General features: G+C 38.0%; 1 protein-coding gene across 2 annotated transcripts; it reads left to right on the top strand.

Moving 5' to 3' along the window:
- Positions 1-1,475: 1,475 nt before the first annotated feature.
- On the top strand, positions 1,476-22,206 carry LOC131983311 (NACHT, LRR and PYD domains-containing protein 12-like). 2 transcript variants are annotated; one of them, XM_059348022.1, is made up of 13 exons: positions 1,476-1,529; positions 6,085-6,179; positions 6,423-6,500; positions 8,520-8,801; positions 9,199-10,939; positions 11,023-11,196; positions 12,407-12,580; positions 12,755-12,928; positions 15,230-15,403; positions 15,503-15,676; positions 15,842-16,015; positions 16,461-16,507; positions 16,991-22,206. In XM_059348022.1, the coding sequence occupies exons 3-13, from the start codon at positions 6,455-6,457 to the stop codon at positions 17,590-17,592; spliced, it is 3,762 nt and encodes a 1,253-aa protein (XP_059204005.1). In that variant the 5' UTR covers positions 1,476-1,529; positions 6,085-6,179; positions 6,423-6,454; the 3' UTR covers positions 17,593-22,206. The 2 variants fall into 2 exon arrangements, with proteins under 2 accessions (XP_059204005.1, XP_059204006.1); XM_059348023.1 differs by having other exon boundaries at positions 8,516-8,801.
- The last annotated feature ends 1,109 nt before the right edge of the window (positions 22,207-23,315 follow it).

Raw genomic sequence — 23,315 nt, 5'->3', positions numbered from 1 at the left:
GTGAATGACAGGATTTGCAGTAAACACTTTACTGTATTGCAAATTAAAATGACTTACAGTAGAGTAAAGAGGTAAAAAAAAATCAGCTGTCATTTATTACTGTATTGCCAAATAGACAAAAAGAAAAAGGAGCAGAAGCTGTGATCAATGTAATCTTCAATTCATTAGTTTTGAACATGAGGTTTTCTGTTTTGACAAACTGTGTGAAAGCAATTGAAAATTCACCAGTTAACATCTACTGTTTTGGTCTTGATTGAGCTTGTGTGTAAGAGGAGTTAAAACTAATTTTAAATGTGTAAAATGTGTGTATTTTGTGTCAAAAGAAGAAGAATTGTGTTAATTGTATCGCCCACACAGGCTGATGTTGTGGTAACTGTGTGAAGAGTTTTGAAAAAGCGGTAAAAGTATTGAACAACGGGTCATAGCGGTTGTGAAAAACTGTAAAATGATAGAACTGGATGGAACCCTCTTACGTATATGTTAGATTTGACACCTTTGTTCACATTTGCAACATTTACTGTAAAATTCTTTATTGAGCATGATAGTGTTTTGAAAGAAAAAAAAAAGATTCAAAATCACATTTTATGTTGGACCAAAGGACTAAAAAAGACACAAAATGACTAAAAAGACACAAAATGACTTACAAAGACATGAAAAGACATGAAAAGGATTCAAAAATAGACAAAATAGCCCAAGACTCCAGATAATGTTTGTGATGATGTTCTTCATTTTTCATTTGTTGGCCATGAATTTTGTTCCTTTCTTTTGTACAACACTCAGTACAAAAAGTGAACGAGCCGTGTCAGAGCAGCTTTGCAGAATGTTTACAGTATAAAGAAGAATACAGTAAACGACAGGATTTGCAGTAAACACTTTACTGTATTGCAACTGAAAATGACTTACAGTAGAGTAAAGAGGGGAAAAAATCAGCTGTCATTCATTTACTGTATTGTCAAATACACAAAAAGAAAAAGGAGCAGAAGCTGTGATCAATGTAATCTTCTATCCATTAGTTTTGAACATGAGGTTTTCTGTTTTGACAAACTGTGTGAAAGCAATTGAAAATTCACCAGTTAACATCTACTGTTTTGGTCTTGATTGAGCTTGTGTGTAAAAGGAGTTAAAACTAATTTTAAACGTGTAAAATGTGTGTATTTTGTGTCAAAAGAAGAAGAATTGTGTTAATTGTATCTCCCACACAGGCTGATGTTGTGGTAACTGTGTGTAGAGTTTTGAAAAAGCGTTAAAAGTATTGAACAACGGGTCATAGCGGTTGTGAAAAACTGTAATAATAACCTTAATTTACTATGATTTATCTATTATTTATTTTTCTCTGATGATACATATATTTTGGAACACCTGTCTGCTGTTCTATATACAATTGTTTGTATGTACAACTTTTCTTAATAAAGTTCATTACATAAAAAAAATAAAAAAAAGCCTGCTCGCGCGCTTCATAGAAGACTTCCTGGATTTCTCGACACACGCTCCGGATCTATCTACTGCTGAACATTATCTGTATTTTACAGGTGAGTACTTCATGAAAATGACCAATAACAACTTATTGAAGCCTAAAATCATGTTTGACACATTTGACACAAGACACACATTGCCGATGTTAAGGTTGAATTTGGCCCGCGTATGGTCTTGCAGACAGGTCGTCAATTGTTTTTAACTTTGTGTTATTTTGGCTCACACGTGTAATACGGAAGCGTATTGCTGCCACACTGAAAAAAATGGCTATGGTATCACGTAATTATTATTTCAAGATATGATATATTCACTATATATCATGATAGAATCACGTTATTACGTTATTACGTGATAACGAAACTAAACGAGAGGCAAGAATAGTCTATGGCTCGTTTACAGGACTCAATTAAATTCTACCTTGAACTTGTTTTGAGACATGGTGAGTTAGTTATTGAGCACAGTGGATGATATATTTTTTTATAATTATGCGTCCTCTGCTGAGAAGGATTTTGAAATGCAACGCCCCTATGCGCTGTGGGCTATGGCTCGAAAAAAAATCCATCCTCACAATAATCCATCCCAGCTGGTAAAACTACAACTATTACTTTGGGAAAATATGCCATTATGTAACCTAAGTTGTTATGTTAAACATGAAATATTTGATAACTACACAATTGATACGATGTGGCGAGCTATGGTTAAGAAGCAAGACACAGAGAGATGAACTCTGAATTCTTACATAACTTTATAGCAGACTTTGCACACACACTCTCAAGCTACTGCGGTCAAGTGAGCCGTCATTCGCTTCTCCGTAGTCAAGCCAGCCGTCCCTATATAATGTAGTGCGCCCGTACTGTGACATTTACGGTAAATTCACTGAAACTGCTCCAAGCGAGCTGACATGAAGTATAAACACTTTATTGTCATTCTTTATCACCTTTTTTTCAGTATAAGACTCTTACCAGCAGAGAGGAGATGAAGTATTAACGTTACATCAACAGTTACATGTACAGTAAAATATTACATTATATTTTTTTTAAATCATAAAAATTAAACTGTCTGTTTCCAGTCACTAATTTCACTGCAGGTTCATTCTATGGCACCTAAGGTATATTATCACAAAATTACAGGACTTTTCACTGTGGAAATTCATAATAAAAAGCACTTCAATATTTACTGTACAGTAAAATATTACATTATATTTTTAAAAATTTACATTAAAAATTAATTTTTAAAAAACTGTCTGTTTCCAGTCACTAATTTCACTGCAGGTTCATTCTACAGGACTGCAGGTATATCCTCACACATTTACAGGACTTTTCACTGTGGAAATTCATAATAAAATGCATTTGAATATTTACTGTACATTAAAATATTATGAATCTGCAGTGAAATTAGTGACTGGAAACTGATAGTTTAATTTTAATGTAATATTTTTAATGTACAGTAAATATTTAAATGCATTTTATTATGAATTTCCACAGTGAAATGTCCTGTAAATGTGTGAAGATATACCTGAAGTCCTGTAGAATGAACCTGCAGTGAAATTAGTGACTGGAAACAGACAGTTATTTTTTAATTAATTTTTAATGTAAAATTTTTAATGTACAGTAAATATTCAAATGCATTTTATTATGAATTTCTACAGTGAAAATTCCTGTAAATGTGTGAGGATATACCTGCAGTCCTGTAGAATGAACCTGCAGTGAAATTAGTGACTGGAAACAGACAGTTTAATTTTAATTAATTTTTAAAAGTACAATATAATATTTTACTGTACAGTAAATATTCAAATGCATTTTAATATGAATTTCCACAGTGGAAATTCCTGTAAATGTGTGAGGATATACCTGCAGTCCTGTAGAATGAATCTGCAGTGAAATTAGTGGCTGGAAACAGATAGTTTAATTTTAATAACATTTTAATGTAATATTTTTAATGTACAGTAAATATTGATTATGCATTTTATTATGAATTTATAGTGAAAATTCCTTTAAATGTGTGAGGATATACCTGCAGTTCTGTAGAATGAACCTGCAGTGAAATTAGTGACTGGAAACAGATTTTAATTTTTTATGAATTTTTAAAAATACAATGTAATATTTTAATGTATAGTAAATATTGAAGTGCATTTTATTATGAATTTCCACAGTGAAAAGTGCTGTCATTTTGTGATAATATACCTTAGGTACCATAAAATGAACCTGCAGTGAAATTAGTGACTGGAAACAGACAGTTTAATTTTAATACATTTTTAATGTAATATTTTTAATGTACAGTAAATATTCAAATGCATTTTATTATGAATTTCCACAGTGAAAAGTCCTGTACATGTGTGAGGATATACCTGCAGTCCTGTAGAATGAACCTGCAGTGAAATTAGTGACTGGAAACAGACAGTTTAATTTTCATAAATTTTTAATATAATATTTTTAATGTACAGTAAATATTGAAGTGCATTTTATTATGAATTTCCACAGTGAAATGTCCTGTGATTTTGTGATAATATACCTTAGGTGCCATAGAATGAACCTGCAGTGAAATTTGTGACTGGAAACAGACAGTTTAGTTTTTATGATTTAAAAAAAATATAATATAATATTTTACTGTACATTTAACTGTTGATGTAACGTTAATACTTCATCTCCTCTCTGCTGGTAAGAGTTTTATCCTGAAAAAAGGTGATAAAGAATGACAATAAAGTGTTTATACTTCATGTCAGCTCGCTTGGAGCAGCTTCAGTGAATTTACCGTAAATGTCACAATACGGGCGCACTACATTATATAGGGACGGCTGGCTTGACTACGGAGAAGCGAATGACGGCTCACACGACCGCAGTCTCAAGCTAAAGAGGCAGGGTGTCACAAAATGTAACAGTTCACTTATGGTGCTCTCTGACTCATCCCTAAAACAACAATAAATAACAGTGAACATAAATAACTAGACATTAAAGTAACCTGTGTAACAAATCTAACATGTCAATCTAACAGTTAGATTGCTTCCAAACCCTTATTTACATGTAAAACACAATGCTAAAAAAGCATTCTGGGAAACACTCCCTACGCTCTCTCCCAACACGTTACACTATTATTACTGCAGTTCTGTAGGCCTATCTGTGCAGACACAAACCGATGTTAAAGCCGACTGACAGCTGATCCAGCTGTGATCCGCTGCTGCCATCATTAGAAACAGACTTAGCTTCACATGACGCTTTGGAGGAAAGGACTCCTCATGTGTCCTAAAACTTTTCCTCTCTTCTCGCTTTGTTTCCTTTGTCTCTCCATGCATCCCCGGTGGGTGGAACTAAGACGCAAGGAAAAGACGCAAGTGAGGGAAATGAGCATGCAATTAAGAGAACTGAGAGGAAAAAAAAAGAAAAAATTAGATATAGCTACCCATCATTACATTCCAAAGAGGATAATAATGATAGACTTATTCATACAGTATATGGGGTATAATATCGTATGTGCACAGTAAGTCATCTCATCATTTGATTTTGTAGGCTTTTTACTGAGGGGAATTACTTGTTTCACAAAAATAATAAGAGCTAGGGAGAGAGTAAGAGAGAGGGCAAACTGTTAAGGCAAAGAAACACACACACACAGATACATAGTTTGTTTTATTAGAAATAATTTGTGTCTTTTATCAGATTAACAGGTTTTTATCGACTTGCCATCAACAATGTGTAGAATTACATTGTTTTCCCCTAATTGTTATTTCAACAATATCAGTTGCATTAAATGGTTCCCTAGAGTGATGAATGTACATATTGTAAATCTGGACAATTCAGTTATTTTGAATATAATGAGAGGATACAATCAATCTATCAATCAATGAAAATACATTATTCATAAACACAAGACATTTTGATGCTGATATTTTTGTAGTTTTACTTCAGTAAGTTTTGAGTGCAGGACTTTTACTTGTAGTGGAGTAATTTCACAGTGAGGTATTAGTACTTTTACATAAGTAAGGGAACTGAATACTTTTTACACCACTGGCAGTTATACACTCATTTAAGAAATGAGAAACTACTCACTGCATCAGTGAGGATTAAATAACTTGTTTCCAGCTGAAACTAAATAAATCACTGCAGTTACTATCAAATGCAGGGATCTTATCTATTTGCTCAGTTAAATCTAGGTGTTGACTTTTCTTAGGCCAAGCCGTGTATATAAACTGCACTGAGATAGACACAGACAAATTTGTATTGCTTGTACTATTTGTATGAGTATTTTTTGTGAACTTGAATATAGATGCAATTTGCATGGCGGGCCACGCGCTCTGTGCATTAATTGCTGCTGAAGATATGTGTGTATAATATGTATTTTACAGCTCTGCACTTTGTTGCTTTGGTACCAACATTGGGACCCATAATGTGTTATAGCTTCACCTAAAGCTCAGTAATTTACACATTACATTTGTGATTTCATAACAAAAAAAAGTGTCCTTTTTGTTACTGTGAGGATACCAATAGAAGTCGGAAGGAAAATTGTGAAGGAGTAATTTCTCAAGTGTTATGTAATGTTTACGAGCTTTACATTTTAGATAATCTACCTGATGTTTACATTAAATATACCCCATTGGAATAAATCTCTGTGTGACTGCAGAAGAGAGCCCTCACATGGTGTTACTGCTGGTGCTTGGAGCCAGAGGTATTGTAAGAGTCCAATGTCAAGAGGCAGGTTATCTTCAACATGACAAGGTACTGTACACAACATTTTAATGTTAGTAGTATATTGATTAACTAATTTAACATCTACTGTGGGTTTATTTCTTGAAACATATGTAAATCAGGTTTTAAATACAGTAGATAATGTGGTTACAATCATTGTGTAATAGATTGATCATTAATATCAGACACTGATTTAAATTTGAATACTTCAGATGTTTTATGTTGGTTGTTTTGATGCTTTTGACGTTTAATCCACTCTGCTTTCATTCCAAGCTGACTACAGCAGCCATCCACCATAAAGGTGCATGATACAAATTCTTCAGAGACAACACTCAAGCCTACAGGTGGTAGGTAGGTGGTGGTATTCATTCATTGAAAACATAGATTTTTACTGGACGATTTGTTTGTTAAAATGTATGTTACTGTAGGCCAGCATTGAAATATACCATGACAGGATAATTATTTCTAAAAATATAATTTGTTTCCTCATAGTAAAGTAGGTCAACTGAGAAATTAACATATTATTTAAATTACTAAAAAAAGAATGTCTTTTTTTGGGCCACATTTTTGGAATACGGTTTCCTAACACATATTTCATTGTGGTTTATCACAAGTTCTCCTCATCCATGACTCAGCACTTTTAGACAACCACTTACATTTCCTTTAGTGTCTCTGTTTCTGGTACATTGCTCTTCAGCTGTTTTTGGGACCTCTGTCTCCACATAATAGTATTGTGTTTTATCAGTATATCAGTTTTACTCAACCATGATTCAGCACTTTTCCTACTACTTCAACTTTATCTTACCCTTTTAAGACACCATTGCAGTAGAGTTTCATCAACTCTACAATTAACATGCAAATATTTCCACTATACATTATTGGTCATATTCAACTGGTCCTTAAATTCATGTTAATTCCACCCAGTTGCACTTTTCAAACTATTACTATTTCAACTTTTTCTGACACATTCCTTCCAGAATGGCAGCGTCAGCTATTCGACATCCACTTCCCATTGCAGTTTCATCAGAAATTGAAATCTTTTGTTAAAAAGTGTTATCTATAGCATGACAAATAATAGATGCTCAAATAGTTGTAGTCTTCTGTGTCTCTGTGGCCTAATGAGATACAATATGGAAAACTAGAAAATTTCCTCTGGGGAAATTTTGAAAGGGCCACGGGGGCTACTGCCGGTGTGTATACACTATGATGAGATTCTTCAGAGATTTATAACTATGCCCTTTAACCTCAAAATGTGTGTGTGTGTGTGTGTGTAATTAAAATCACATAAAGTTACTGTGTGTGTGTGTGTGTGTGTGTGCGTGCGTGCGTGTGTTTGAATCATGTGTATGCATGTGTGAGGAGTGTGCGTGCTTACTCGCATGTGTTTGTGTGTGCAGGGCTTGAAGACCTCCGGCTCAGGATTTTTTTTGGTGTTTTTTTTTATTTTTTTAATCATGTTAAAAAAAAAAAAACCCCACCAAAAACCCTTAGTTAGTTAGATCTGGGTATGACCGGGGAGGGCGGCATTACGGTGGATAGTGTATAGCCTGCCGGAGAAGAAGAAGGCGGCTCATCGGCGAGCGTGCTTTAGACCCACGTCATTACTATTCCTCAAGAAAGTGACTGGAGACAAATCCAGCGACTCCTTCTTACTCTCTTTTTAACAACCCGCTAACGAGCCGGAGGCCGGCTCGTTAAGAAGAGCCGCCGTTAGCGGCAGTTAGCTCTGTAGCAGTACAGTGTGTATGTGCTGCTGCTGCAGGAGAAACAGCGATCTGTTTGTTTACAACAAGCACCGGACACTCTGTGCGCAGTTAACGTACCGTTAATTCACAATCACTATGTTTATGATCAGCGGAGACACTGTGCATAATAATTAGCCATGCTGCTTTGTTTATGATAATTTGCTGTGCACAGTTAACAACGGCGAAAATCATACGTCACCTCCAGAGTCTCTAAATCGCTCTGGGGGCTAACTTGTTGTGGAGACACGCAGAGTGAGCGGACATTTGAGAGGGTGTGGCATGAGAGTTTCCCGGTGGTAGTCGAAACACGCCTATACGGTCCGTGCGTGCGCTCTCCCACATTTCCACCGGGCGCGGAACGGCTCCGCCGCGGGTTTGCTCCGTCCTCTGCCCGGCGTCAGTTCCCGGCGTCAGTTCCCACCGGGCGCGTAACGGCAGCGTAGCGAGCCAGCCGTATACACACGAGATAGCGAGAACACGCGATAATCCTGACCATACGGGAGACCGCGAGATCCCATGATAAACTGTGTGTTTAATTTTACATTAACTACGTCTGCGTATCAACAGTGTTAATGAATGAACTCTTATCATTAATTGTTAAAAAGTTTAATGGTGTTTCAGCAAGAAGAAACCATGGCAACATCTATTGATCTGCTGGCAACATTAAAGGATTTGGCAAATGAAGAGTTTAAGGAGTTCAAATGGTTCCTGCAGCAGGCTGATGTCTTGGAAGGCTTTCCAGCGATCCCAAAGAGCCAGTTGGTGAATGCAGACAGGCTGGACACTGTGGATGAGATCATGGAGGCCTATGACAAAAATGCAGTAGAGGTGACCATTAAGGTTTTGAAGTTGTTCAAAAAGAATGACTTGGCGCAGCGTTTATTAAACATCAACGCAACATCCAAAGGTAAGTTGAGGGACACTCAATAAATACATTACATGGTAGAAGAGAGTTGTTTCATAACTGCTGGATATGTAAATAAGCACTTTGCGAACAAAATCACTTTATAAACATCAATGGTCAACATAGTGTATTATGATATAGTTTTGTTTACAGTTTCCATTGCCCAAATCGGCCAAAGAAATCTCCTGATTCAGAGTTAAAGGATTACATTTGTTGTATGAAGATCATAAGACATACAAATGAGTCTTAAAAAAATTAGTCAGGATGCTACTCCACCCAACATCAATAGGTGGTACAGGCAACATGGAGATAGAAATATGTGTTTATTTATCTAGAAGATGTTTGTATATCTCAACTGACGATAGCTTCTAATTCATGTCTCTCTTGTGTATCAATTCAGAGGCTCTCACTGATTCCCAGCGTAAACTCAAATCCAACCTGCAGAAAAAGTTTAAGCATTTGTTTGAGCAAGACACAAAATCTGGAAGGCAGATGTTGATGAATGAGATCTACACTGAGCTCCTCATCACAGAGGAAAGGTCTGAAAAGACATTTGGACAAAATGCAACAGCATCCGGCAACACAGTTAATTCTGAACAGCTTATTAACTTCTTCGAAACCTCAGCGGGTCAAGATGGATCAGTTAGAACATTATTGACAAAAGGAGTAGCAGGGATAGGGAAGACCACCTTGACACGGAAGCTTGCCCTAGATTGGGCTGAAGAGAAAATCGACAGCAATGCACAGTTCATATTTCCATTCACTTTCCGAGAGTTGAATTCACTCAAGGAGAAAAAGTACAGCTGGGTGCAACTTCTTCATCACTTCTTTGCTGATACCAAGGGAATAAGCTGCTTTGATAAACTCCAGATTGTGTTTGTCCTTGATGGTCTAAATGAGTGTCAACTTCCTTTGGACTTTCACAACAATGAGATCCTGACTGATGTCACTGACTCAGCTTCAGTGGACGTGCTGCTGACAAACCTCATCATGGGGAAACTGTTCCCTTCTTCCTCTCTCTGGATAACCACAAGACCTGGGGCAGCTGGTCAAATCCCTCCAGAGTACATTCACATGGTGACAGAGGTGGGGGGATTCACTGATCCAAGGAAGGACGAGTACTTCAGGAAGAGATTCAGGAATAAGGCGCTGGCCAGCAGAATCATCACCCACATCAAGACATCACGAAGCCTCCACATCATGTGCCACATTCCATACCTCTGTTGGGTCACTGCAACAGTTCTGGAGGATGTGTTGAAAACCAATGACAGAGGAGAGCCACCCAGTACCTTAACTGAGCTTTATATCCATTTTCTATTAGATCAGTTCAAAGTGGTGAATGAAGAAACAGATTCACTCTGGAACACAGAGACCAGCAAGATGATTGTTTCTCTGGGAAAACTGGCTTTTGAGCAGCTGCAGAAAGGCAACCTCATCTTCTATGAAGCAGATCTCAGAGAGTGTGGCATTGATATCAGAGCTGCTTCTGTCTACTCAGGCGTGTTCATGCAGATCTTTAAAGAAGACCATGGGCAGGACCAGGACAAACCTTTCTGTTTTGTCCATTCAAGCTTCCAAGAGTTTCTGGCTGCTGTTCATGTCATTGTGTCATTCATCAACTCTGGTGTCAACCTAATGTCAGAAGAAGAATCATCTTCCCAACAGTCAGAGCAATCTGAAGTCAAACACCTCTTCCATAGTGCAGTGGAAAAGGCTTTACAGAGTCCGAATGGACGCCTGGACTTATTCCTGCGTTTCCTTGTTGGCCTCTCACTGCAGACCAATCAAGCACTTCTTCAAGTCTTATTGAAGCGAACAGGAGGTAGCTTACAGAGCAGTCAGGACACAGCCCAGTACATCAAGAAGAAGATCAGGGAAAAACCCAATGCAGAGAGAAACATCAACCTGTTTCACTGTCTGAATGAGCTGAATGATCATTTGCTAGTGGAGGAGATCCAACAGTACCTGATTTCAGGAAGTCTGTTCCCTAACAATCTGTCTCCTGCTCAGTGGTCAGCTCTGGTCTTCATCTTATTGTCATCACAGAGCTTGTTGGATGTGTTTGACCTAAAGAAATACTCTTCTTCAGAGGAAGGCCTTCTGAGGTTGCTGCCTGTTCTTCAAGCCTCCAATCTATGCATGTGGGTGCACAACTTATACCATACATATTCAAAACTGTAAAAGTTATATTTTAATGTTGTTTCTCATTCCTTTTGGCTATTAGGTTGAGTGGCTGTAAGCTTTCTAAGAAAAGCTGCAAAGCTTTGGCCTCAGGTCTTGGTTCCCTGACCTGTAATGTGAGAGAGCTGGACCTGAGTTACAACAATAAGCTGGTGCGTGGACACCAGGAGCTCACAGTTTGCCTGAAGTATCCACAATGTAAACTGGAGACTCTCAGGTCTGCTTTCTTTGTTCTAAGATTTTTTCACTTAACATCACATCTTGATTCCTTTAATAACCATGGTCTGCCATTGCAACTGCTGAAGCAATATAATTCCTTCTTTTAATAATGAATGTATTTTTAAAGTTGCATGCTACCACTGATGGCATTTTTCTCATAAATGTTGTCATTGTGTCTTTGTGGGTAATGCTAACTTTCAACTTGCCACCTCATGCAACACTTGGGAAACCAGTGCGAGCCTCCAACAGTTTTCCAAATATGAATTCTTTTTACACATTCAGCAACCACATGGGCCTGAACATTTAAGTAAATTCAACAGTGCCTTAATCTGTATTCTCTCTGATGGGCAGTAGGGAGCAACACATAATACATGGCAAAATGTTAGCAGTCGGATGTTAGCTTAGCTGTTTAAATACGTTGAAAAGCTGATACTTTAGGGGCTATGCTTCATATGAGGATGTACACCTGTGTTGCGCCCTAACTTGTGGTCAGCCAAGACAAAAAGGCAGCTTTATTCTCACTTAATGTATTAACTCATTAAACATTCTCAGATGAGTTTTTGGTCTCAATCGCTAGTTTTAAATCACCTTCAATGATGTCACTTAGTAAAGCATTACCATCAAGTGTGTTTTTATCTTAGAACTTTAACCCTTTCACAGTGTGCTTTCAGTTTGGGAGCTTAATACTATCTTAAACCATAATAACCAAACTAGCTTGCTTCATACAAAGCATCATTCTGGCTCCCAATTCATTTTGCACATGCGCTGGTTGCAAAAAACAAACCAACCAAAATGGCAAACTCAGGGTGACATCACAGTGAAACAATTATTTATTATTGTTTCAAAATGACCAGAAAAAGACACAAAGTAGCCTGGTTTAACCATTATTGCCAAATGTATGAGATCATTATCTGGGTAAACTTTCACCTACCATTGCATATTTAAATCCCTCAGATAAAACAGCTTTTAATGGGATGCCTAAGGTTTTCTTACTGTTTAATTAGCATGAGTGACAATGACCATATTTTTTGGGAAATATGGCAGTTTGAAATATACAATAATTTTCATTTAATAGCACCCCTGTGATGAGAATGATAGAGGGGACAAGTGATGCTGTCTTTATCACAATATGATCTTGTTAAACCTCATAATAATAAAGATGTAAGGTTGTCTATATTTGTTCATCTTCATAATGTATGCTTCTTCAGGCTGTGTTGCTGTGGTCTGGAATCCAAGCATTGTGAAGATCTGTCTTCAGTTCTCAGTTACCAGTCGTCCAGTCTCAGAGAGCTGGACCTGACTTACAACAGCTTGTTGGATGAAGGAATGGAGCATCTCGCTGTGGGGTTGCAGAGTCCACACTGTAGACTTAAAACTCTCAGGTCAGTGAGCTTTATGATCCACCGCACACAAATGAGCTTGAAGCCTGTCTTTTTTAAAGTAACTTAGCTCAAGCTGAAACTCTTTTTTACTGACACAGATACATTATGTCACAATGTTTGGTTTAAAAGACATTTTTAAAGTTGATGTTTTTCTTTATCATTATTTTCTTTTAGCTTGGTTGACTGTGGGCTGACGTGGAGAGGCTGTGATGCTGTGGCCTTCTCCCTCAGCTCACAGTCCTCTAGTCTGAGACAGCTGGACCTGAGTATGAACAACTTGCAGGATTCAGGGGTGCTGGTATTCAGTGCTGGCCTGGAACATCCACACTGTAAACTGGAAACACTGAGGTCAGCTGGTTTCTGTATTTTTTCAATTACATGGAGCCTCGTGTACCAGATCCTGGTACTGAAGTTTATCAGCTTTACCTGTAGATGACAATAGAGCTACGGATGTCATAATACTTGTTTTGTTTACGCTGCCATTTTGGCAAGAAAACTGCGAGCAAAATGAATGGTGCCAGTGTTGATTTCAAGCTGTCAGAGTGCAATGCATACTTGTCAAACGACATTAAATGCTATATTTCCAAATTTACCCCTGGATTCTTGAAACACACAAAACAGACAACAATGCAGACCTGCAGTATCCTGACATCTGTTATTGAATCATCAACCTTCCCTTGTCCCACTCCATAGAGCCCCTGAACACCTACAGAATCCTGCAAGGGTATTATTGTTTATTGTTAAAAAGATCCCCACTAGCTGTCACCAAAAGTGGGACGAGCTAGTCTTCCTGGGGTCCACAAGACAAAACAAAAATCACTTAACAATTAAACATTGTAGACATTATTATACACGTCATCAGAAATCATTCCGAATATGTTATTACATTCATATCTCTTACATTAATTCTCACTTTCATACAGTAAATATGTTAATTCACTACTCACAAATTTAAATAGTGCATTCTCAAGCAATAATTAAAAGATACTTTACTATTGAGTTCACGTATATTCAGTGGGCAATTATTCCAATAACTGATAGCACGATAAATAACTGTTCTCTTTAAGGCATTTGATTTTGGACATGGTAACATCATCTGACCACCATTAGCTGACCTTGTCACATAAGAATGAACCTGATCACATCTGACAATTTGGTTATATAAGAAAACAGGTTGAAAAGAATAGACAGTGTTTCTAAAAATTTTTGTCGTATTACACATGGTATACAACCCTGATTACAATAAAGATGGGATGGTTTATAAACGTCTATAGTATAAATTAAACAGAGTGAGATAATCTTTTTTTGCATATATTTAATTTAAAACTGTACGAATATAATATATATAATGTTTTAACGACAAACTTTATTGTTTATTGTAAATATACAGTCATTCTGAATTTAATTCCTGCAACATCTTTCTGTAAAGTTGGGACAGGAGCATGCTTGGCAGCTTTTTCTTTCAGCTACATTCAGTAGGTGTTTAGGAACTGAGGACACCAACTGCTGAAGTTTGAGAGTGAAATTCTTTCTCATTCTTACTTGATATACAAATTCAGTTGCTCAACAGTTCAGGGTCTCCATTTTTGTATTTTGCGCTTCATAACACGCCACACATTTTCACTTGGAGACAGGTCTGGACTGCAGACAGGCCAGTTTAGTAGCTGCACTCTTTTCCTTCAAAGCCGTGCTGTTGTAGCACATGCAGACTGTGTCTCTGCATCGTTTCGCTGATATAAGCAGGTATGTCCCTGGAATAGAATAGAATGGAATAGAATTGTCTGGATGGCAGCATAACTTGCTCCAAAACCTGTATGTGTCTATGTTGGCTTCACAGATGATCAAGTTACCCATGATGCCATGGGCACTAACACCGCCCCATACCATCACAAAAGCTGGCTTTTGAACATTGTGTCTGTAACAATCTGGATGGTCCTTTTTCTCTTAAAACTGGAGGACACGACATCCATGATTTCCTAAAACAATTTGAAATGCGGACTCTCAAACACTCTGACCCAGAGAAGTTGGTGTCATTTTTGAATGTTGTTGAGATGTAAAGAAGATGCCATATCATGACTTTTTCTTTGCATCTTAGAGTTTGAACTAATATTTGTGAATGCATTGATGAACTGTCTTTACTGAAAATGGTTTTCTGAAATGTTCCCGAGCCCATGTAGTAACATCCTTATATTGTATAATCATGGCATTTTTTCATGCAGAGCGGTTTGAAGGATCGTTGGTCGCAGGCATCCAACGTTGGGTTTTGGCCTTGCCCCTTAACATGCAGAGATTTTTCTCAATTCTTTGAATCATGGTTACATCCTTAAATCCTCAAAAGACTGAGTTTTTTACACCAGTACCACATGCAAAATTAAATTGTAGGCCTATTGGCGAGTTGTCGTAGTTTAATCTGATCCAAACATTTTTTTCTATAGTTTATTTTCCAGATAAACTTAGTAACACCTTCCCCCTTAAATGAAAAAAAGTTTTTGAAGTCATGTTTGTGTCCCCCTTTTTCTTTGCCAATACAATGATCCAATCCATGACTCAAAATGGTGTTACAATCCAAACCATGATATGTAAACCGTTGCACCCCTATAAAGTAATTTATTTTTATGTTTTCTATTTAATTCTTTAATTCTTCCTCAGGCTAAGTGCCTGTACCCTGTCAGAAGACAGCTGTGAAACTCTAGCCTCAGTTCTCACCTCCCAGACCTCCAGCTTGAGAGTGCTGGACTTGAGTAAAAACCACCTTCAGGATTCCGGAGTCAAGTTTCTTTCTACTGGACTGGAGAGTCCAGGCTGTAACCTGGAAGCTCTCAGGTCAGTAGAGTGAAACGTAACTGTAGATTTATTGTCCATGCAGGAGTTTGTGTTATCAAACCAACAAAAGAGTCTTTGTCATTATTGATCTTTATCCAGGCTGGGAGAGTGTGGGCTGTCAGAGAGAAGCTGTGAAGCTCTGGTCCCAGCTCTCTGGTCCCAGACTTCTCGTTTGAAAGAGCTGGACCTGAATAACAACGACCTGCTGGATTCAGGAGTGAAGTTTGTTTCTGCCGGACTTGAGAGTCCTCAATGTAGACTGGAAACCCTCAGGTTAGAACAGATTTTAAGGCACTCACACATACAATTTCTTTATTCTTAGATTCTTCACCTGTGTTAGACCTCATGACTACAGTCATGAATATTCTTACTGCCTCTTAAATCTTTATCATCAAAACAACCATAGATTTACTATTCATCAATATCCTGTTCATTCAGGCTGTCAGGCTGCCAGGTCACAGAGGAAGGCTGTGCTTCTCTGGGCTCAGCTCTGAGCTCCAATCCCTCCCATCTGAAAGAGCTGGACCTGAGCTATAACCATCCAGGAGACTTAGGAGTGACACTCCTCTCTGCTGGACTGGCGAATCCACAATGGAGACTGGAAACTCTAAAGTATGTCTCATAGAGGGCTGAGTGCTTTCACTCATTTCTTGATAAGAGAAGTGGATTATTATAGAAAAATTATATTCATTAAACTTGATCTTAAGCTTGAAAACATTAGATTTAAAAGTACTTGACAAAGCTTAGGGGATAACAGGAACAAAGTAAAATTATTTACCAAACTGTCACTTTTGAAAGTACAGTGTTATAATAAACAGAATACTATAGAAGTAACTCTATCCAAGTAACGACCAAGTTGCCATGCTAACATTTAGCACATTTTATAATTGGGTTGGAAAATAAGTTCTTGTTGTCTTATTTTTAGTCAGAGACTATTGTGGAGGCCAACACAATAACAGAATATACAATAAAATATTTAAGAAAACACAAGAACAGATAAGAACCCTGAGTCCACCAGTGCTGTAAAACATACTTTTCTTGCTGTTCACTCTTGCAGAGTGGACCATGGCGGAGTACAAAGGTTAAAAACCGGTCTGCAGAAGTGTAAGTATTTATTTTATTACTGAGAACTAAGCTGCTTTCACCCTATTTAGTTTCGATTTGATTATACTTACATGACATGTTTTGCCTAAGGAATGACACTAGATTTTTAGCTAAAGTTTATGTTCTATAAAAAGTCATGATGTAACTTGTAAATAGTGTAATTTTTAGTAAAGAGACCTTGTGTAAGCCCATTAAGTTTCCTTGTCTCCATCCATTTTATTTTTTTATCCCAGCTATGTTTTCCAGCTACTCCTAGGGCAGCCCAAGGCAACTCCAGGCACACATTCAATCCTGGCACAGCTAAAAACTAAAAGACTGAAAAACCCTATTTGGGGTCTGCCTGATAATTTTCCGTTAGCCTATACAAAAAAGAAATACTGTATATATTCTGTGGATAAAACTGTTAATATGTTAACATCTACAATTTCTGACTACAACAAGTATGTTGTAATGCTTTATTGAGTCTTTGTCTTTCTTTATTAGATGCCTGTGAACTTACACTGGACCCAAACACAGCACACAGAGAGCTCTTCCTGTTTAACAACAATACACAGGTGAAAATTGTGAAGGAACAACCTTATCGGTATCATCAAGACAGATTTCAGCACTCCTCACAGGTGCTGTGTAGAAATGGTTTGACTGGTCGCTGTTACTGGGAGGTTGATAATGCAGAACGCTGTAGCATAGCAGTGGCTTACCGAGGAATCAGCAGGAGAGGACGTGCTGAAGACTCCAGGTTTGGATTGAATGACCAGTCCTGGGCTCTGACCCATAAAGGAGATTTTTGGCACAATGGCACAGGAAAACATACACATAGCTCTTTCAAACAAGCAATCACAGTATTTAACCACTGGAATGCCGCTGTCCCTCCAAGAAAGGCGACCAGACAAGCAGTGTATCTGGACTGGCCTGCTGGCACTCTGTCCTTCTACACAGTAACTCCATCTTACTTACTAACACACAACTACACCTTCTTCTGCAGATTTACAGAACCACTCTACCCTGGGTTTGGCTTTGTGCCGCATGCCATGTCACCATGGGGTCCCTTCTTGTCCCTGTGTCAGATAGATGAGGGAACATCTTAACAACACAACTGTTCACTAAGGTCATCTCCTAAAATGAGGAAAATAACTAGATTTTAAATTCTGGATTCAAAGTGACCTTCAATGGAGGGTCGACAGTTTTTGGGGCAAAAATTCCATTTTAACCCTTCCAGTATGTTGTAATTAATGTGGTCTGAGAGAAAATTATACTTCAGCTGGTATAAATCTTCTAAACTGAGCTGTCAGCCATCTTTATTTGTCGGTAAAGTACATAGAGGAATCAAACTGTGTAAAAGGTAGTTCAATTTATTCTGCAGGGAGCAGACAGTCAGAAGAGCTGATGATTTGTTAGCCTTTAGCTAATATATAAAAGTATGTTGAAGGTCTGTGGCTGTAAGGGAGACTTTTTATAACTGTTTGTTACATAAGAAAGGCAATATATAGTAACAGGCATCTGACTACACTGCCAAAAAAACAGCTTTTTAAAAAAAAGAGAAAAAAAAGAAAAACGTTTGTTTAGTGAATTTTTATATAATTTGAGTATTACAATAAGAACAAAGACAAAAGACAAGTAAAGTACAATACAGCATATTCACAGCAAGACATCATCTTAGTTTAAATGTCTAAATCAGAAAAACAGGACTGTGCATTGAGTGCTTTAACAAGGCCCAAAGTAAATGCTACCCATATAATCCTTGACAGTCCAAAAAAAGAAAATAAAAGTGCTCAAAATGATGTTATCATCAGAAATCAAGACAAACTGTAACTTTCTCCCCCTCAAGAAATGCCATAAAATATCCCCATATTTTATCAAAGGTAGGAAAGTTTTTCAAGGGCTAGATAGAGAGTGCGATGGTCCTGCAGGCCAGGCTTGTGGACTTGGTCTAGTAACAAATGCCCAGTTTTTGGCCATGGTGGTCATTTTCTTATCAACTTTGCTTAGAAGACAATCCACAGGAAAAATACCAAGAATACACAGTTTGGGGCATGTGAGTAACTTAACATCTGTAACATGGGAGATGACCTCCAATAACTCTGTCCAGAAGGCTTGGATAATTGGACTCTTCCAAAGGAAATTAAATAGTGTGCCCATCATTCATATTTACTACATACATCCGGGTTACTGGGGTAGAATTTATTTAACATGATTGGGGTTATATATATACACTGTGTTCCAAATTATTATGCAACTGAGTTTTTTCTCAGATTTTCCTAAATAGTCGATGCAAATGACAGTCAGCATAATTTAAGTCATCAACCGTTAGTTTAATGAATTGTAATGTGATTGGACAAACCTCCCAATGATAACAGTATATATATATATACTTAAAATGCACTGTTCCACATTATTATGCATGACAGAGTTTTATAACATTTTATAGGTTTTTAAGAACTGAAAATGCTAATTTTTGGATTTTCCAGCATTAGGAGGTCATATTTACTGAAATCAAAAGCTATTTCAATCAAAATAATCTTAACGGGTCAAGTTACATTTTAACATAGGAGCCCTTATTTGATAGCAGCTTCACAATTCTTGCATCCATTGACCTTGTGAGTGTTTGGAGAGTTTCTGCTTGAATTTCTTTGCAGGATGTCAGAATAGCCTCCCAGAGCTGCTGTTAGGATGTGAACTGCCTCCCACCCTCATAGATCTTTTGCTTGAGGATGCTCCAAAGGTTCTCAATAGGGTTGAGGTCAGGGGAGGATGGGGGCCACACCATGAGTTTCCCTCTTTTTATGCCCATAGCAGCCAATGATGCAGAGGTATTCCTTGCAGCATGAGATGGTGCATTGTCATGCATGAAGATGATTTTGTTACTGAAAGCACGGTTAATCTTTTTGTACCATGGGAGAAAGTGGTCAGTCAGAAACTCGAAATACTTTACAGAGGTCATTTTCACACCTTCAGGGACCCTAAAGGGGCCGACCAGCTCTCTCCCCATGATTCGGCCCAAAACATGCCTCGCCACCTCCTTGCTGACGTCGCAGCCTTGTTGGGACATGGTGGCCGTCCACCAACCATCCACCACTCCATCCATCTGGACCATCCAGGGTTGCACGGCACTCATCAGTGAACAAGACTGTTTGACAATTAGTCTTCATGTATTTCTGGGCCCACTGCAGCCGTTTCTGCTTGTGAGCATTGGTTAGGGGGGGCCGAATAGAATAACTGATAGAATAACGCATAACTGCAAGCCTCTGGAGGATCCTACACCTTGATGTTCATGGTACTCCAGTGGCACCAGCAGCTTCAAATATCTGTTTGCTACTTTGTAATGGCATTTTAGCAGCCGTTCTCTTAATCCGATGTTTTTGTCTGGCAGAAACCTTCCTCATTGTGCCTTTATCTGCACAAACCCGTGTGTGCTCTGAATCAGCCACAAATCTCTTAACAGTAGGATGATCACGATTAACTTTTCGTGAAATATCTAAGGTTTTCATACCTTGTCCAAGGCATTGAACTATTTCATGCTTTTTGGCAGCAGAGAGATCCTTTTTCTTTCCCATATTGCTTGGAAATGGTCATCTGCTTAATAATGTGGAACGCCCTTCTTAAGTAGTTTTTCCTTAATTGGGCTTACCTGGCAAACTAATTATCAAAGGTGTCTGAGATTGATTTCAGTGATCCAAAGAGCCCTGAGACACAATACCATCCATGAGTTTAATTGAAAAAAAAAAACATGTAATCTTTATGACTCTTAAATACAATTTGCGTAATAATTTGGAACGCGGTGTAATCTCATTATCCACTTATTTTGGAGTAGTTTAAAATGGGTATATTTCTGTCTCAAATCTACAAAATAATGTAGGGGTATCTGGTTCAGATACACATTGCCTCCAGCAGGGGTACCAAAATATTTAGAGGTAAAGCTAATTTAGGTCAATTTTGCTATCAGAAATTGACTAAATTAATATTTAATACTTTAAATTAATTAAAGTTAGTTTTGGGGCACCACCTATTCACTTAGGAATAGGAAAAGATAGCAAATCATAGTTAATCAGTCTCTTGAAGTTAACAAATTATCAATTTTGAACATTGATTATTAATTATGAATATAATTATAATCGAATTACCTTATTAATATTTAGTAACGGTTGAAGGCATTTTGAGTTCTTTCCATAGCAGAGGTTAGCAAATCACTCATTCATGTGCAACATTAAAGGGAGAAGAATATTAATCCAAAAACATATTTATTCTAAATAAGTAAAGCAAACAGAACACACAATAACTCATCTAAAAGACAATTTACAGTGGAAATGTGGGTGAGAAAGAATGTGTAACAAAATGGCTGCCGAAAGGCGGTCATTTAACTAAATCAAAATGGTGGAAGCCCTTTGTTCTTGAAGAACAATAGACCATGCGGTCTTAAAGCTTAACAAACTTGTTCTTGCTTACTAACTGCCCAGTACTATACCACAGAGTCCAGAGTTGAAAGGGAAAGCAGAAATCCTTTTGGAGAAGAATCTGGTTCCTGGTTGGGTTTTGGTGGTTGTAGCGCTGGTTGCTGTTGGCTCCAGAAGCTTGGTGAGGGTCTCTGTGATTATGTCCAGTATAGATCACAGGCAGGAAACTTAGAAGCGTGGTGGTGGGCCCACTTGGTTTGGGGCCTCACCAGCCTTCCCTTGGAGCTGGAGACAGAGGGAAGATGTCTGATCTTCCTCCTGGAAGATCAGACCAGGACAGCAGGCATGCTGTTCCTCGGGGAGTCGAGAAGAGAAGAGAGAGAAGGGATGGCTGCACAAGACTTTTGTGTCTCAACCTGGAAGTTGTATTTCCTGTTGGTATCAGCCAATGAGACGCCTTTAGGTATCTCCAGATACCTGTGGGGGTGGGGGTCGTTTGTCTTTGTTTGGAGGGGGACAAAGAACGACCTCCATCTTGAAGTAGTTGAGTTGAGTAGCTGTGACCCCTACAATGACATGTGTTAGAATAATTTGAATATTATACTTGTTGAAAATGAAATGTTACTGTCTTCCTCTCTTTTCCTCTTTGACATTTTTCTCCCAACAGTCATTACAAGGTCACTATGCATGCGTAATTTACTGAACCCTTGATAATGTCTACCTCTATGCATTTATATTAATCAGGTAATATGATTTTGATACATTGATTGTGTTTGTGTGTTAATATTGATGTAGAAAACTATGATTACTTTAATTACATATATTCCATTTGCTTAAACTAATTAAGATTCTATAATCACCAAAAATAGTATTGTCTGTCTTATATTTTTTAACCTTTAAAAGAACATGTAGAACTCTGAAGAATAGTTGTTATATTTCTGTAGAACATAATAAGGCAGTATGTTCGTCATAACAAGTTTGTTAGCAGGCCACAAGGCCTCGTCCTGTCCTGGGAAGCAGTGATTGTTTTGCCCAGGTGGCCTGATGTGTGATGGTGTGAAAGAAGACTGGCAAATCAGCGGAGGGGGAAGGCTGGACTTCCTGGAAGAAATCTACCTTCATGATATAATTAAACGATGTTAGTGTAAAACTGGGGTTTTTTGCAGGAGTAGAGACGAGGTTTTCAGACTTCATGACCTGAAACCTGTCTGTGTGTATCAGGGACAGTTAAACTGATTCCTAAAGTGAATCCCAGAGCTCTGTAATTCACATTTCTTGACGTATTGTAATAAAACTATGTTAAACTGAGAACTCGGACGACTCCAGCTCATCATTTCCCCATCAAAGACTGCGCAGAAATAATTGGTGAGGTATTTTCCTGTTGGTGTCAGATAATTCAATTTTGAAGGTTTACTCATGCAATTTTTCTAACACATGATCGATCCATTATCGAAAAGATCTGCAAATTTACAAAGGCCTTTATCAGCCCATTTCTCTCTTACTGGGTGTGAAGTTGCTGTTACCCCAGATCAGAATTAAACTGGGATTAAAACTGGTGTTTCACCTGTATGTTTATGTTCCTCGTATCATACTTTTATCAAAAGGATTTCTTTAGTTCATGTAATTTAGCTGAGTACAGATACGAATGGAGTGAAACATGAGATGTGCTGTTTCTTTCAATGTTCATCCAGGACTTTGGTGTCTCTAGTGAGAACCAGCAGGAGCCAGTAGAGAGTTGGGCTGCCCAATGATATACTGGAGGTTTGGGAGTTTCCTCTTTCATAGGTGAGATATACTTAGGGAAGTCTGTCCGCCAGAGGGAATCCCGGCTGGGAAACGCCTCTGGACCACCTACCGCAGGCTGCAGTCTCTCCCTGGCTCCGCCCTTTTGTTTTTGAATGGCCTAGAGGGCCTCTGGTTTTGATGTTGTATTGAATAGTTATTGTGACGATAACTAAGTTATGATTGATATAATCTAGATGTAAGCTAGATATGAGGCACTTGATTTGTGTTTTTTTGGGGAACTGGACTTTACATTCACATCAGACTGAGGTTATTTACTGTGTTAGTTCACACTAGTTTATTGGTGGCTGCTTTGCTGTATTTCTGTTTTGTTAGGTAAGTTTAGAGTAGCCAGCCAGAGTCTTTTTGTTCATTGTTTTCTTTGATAGTTAGTGGTGGGTAACACTGAGGTAGAAAGAGGTTCTGATTTTGTTTGTTTTATGATTTGGCGCCACCTGCCGCCCTCTCCTATTGTTCTCTGCCTCCTTTGTGTTTTAGTTGTTGGGCATGTAGAAGGTTTCCTCTTTGTGATTTGATGTTGCTGTTAAACAATAAATGTCTTGCTTTGCCTGAGTACATCTGTGTTGTGTTGCTTCCCTTATCTCTTGGTCCGACTTGTAATAAGGGTCAAGAGGAAT

The sequence above is a fragment of the Centropristis striata genome, chromosome 13 (assembly GCF_030273125.1).
Source record: "Centropristis striata isolate RG_2023a ecotype Rhode Island chromosome 13, C.striata_1.0, whole genome shotgun sequence".
Lineage (NCBI taxonomy): Eukaryota > Metazoa > Chordata > Actinopteri > Perciformes > Serranidae > Centropristis > Centropristis striata.
This window is presented reverse-complemented; position numbering and strand designations above follow the sequence as displayed.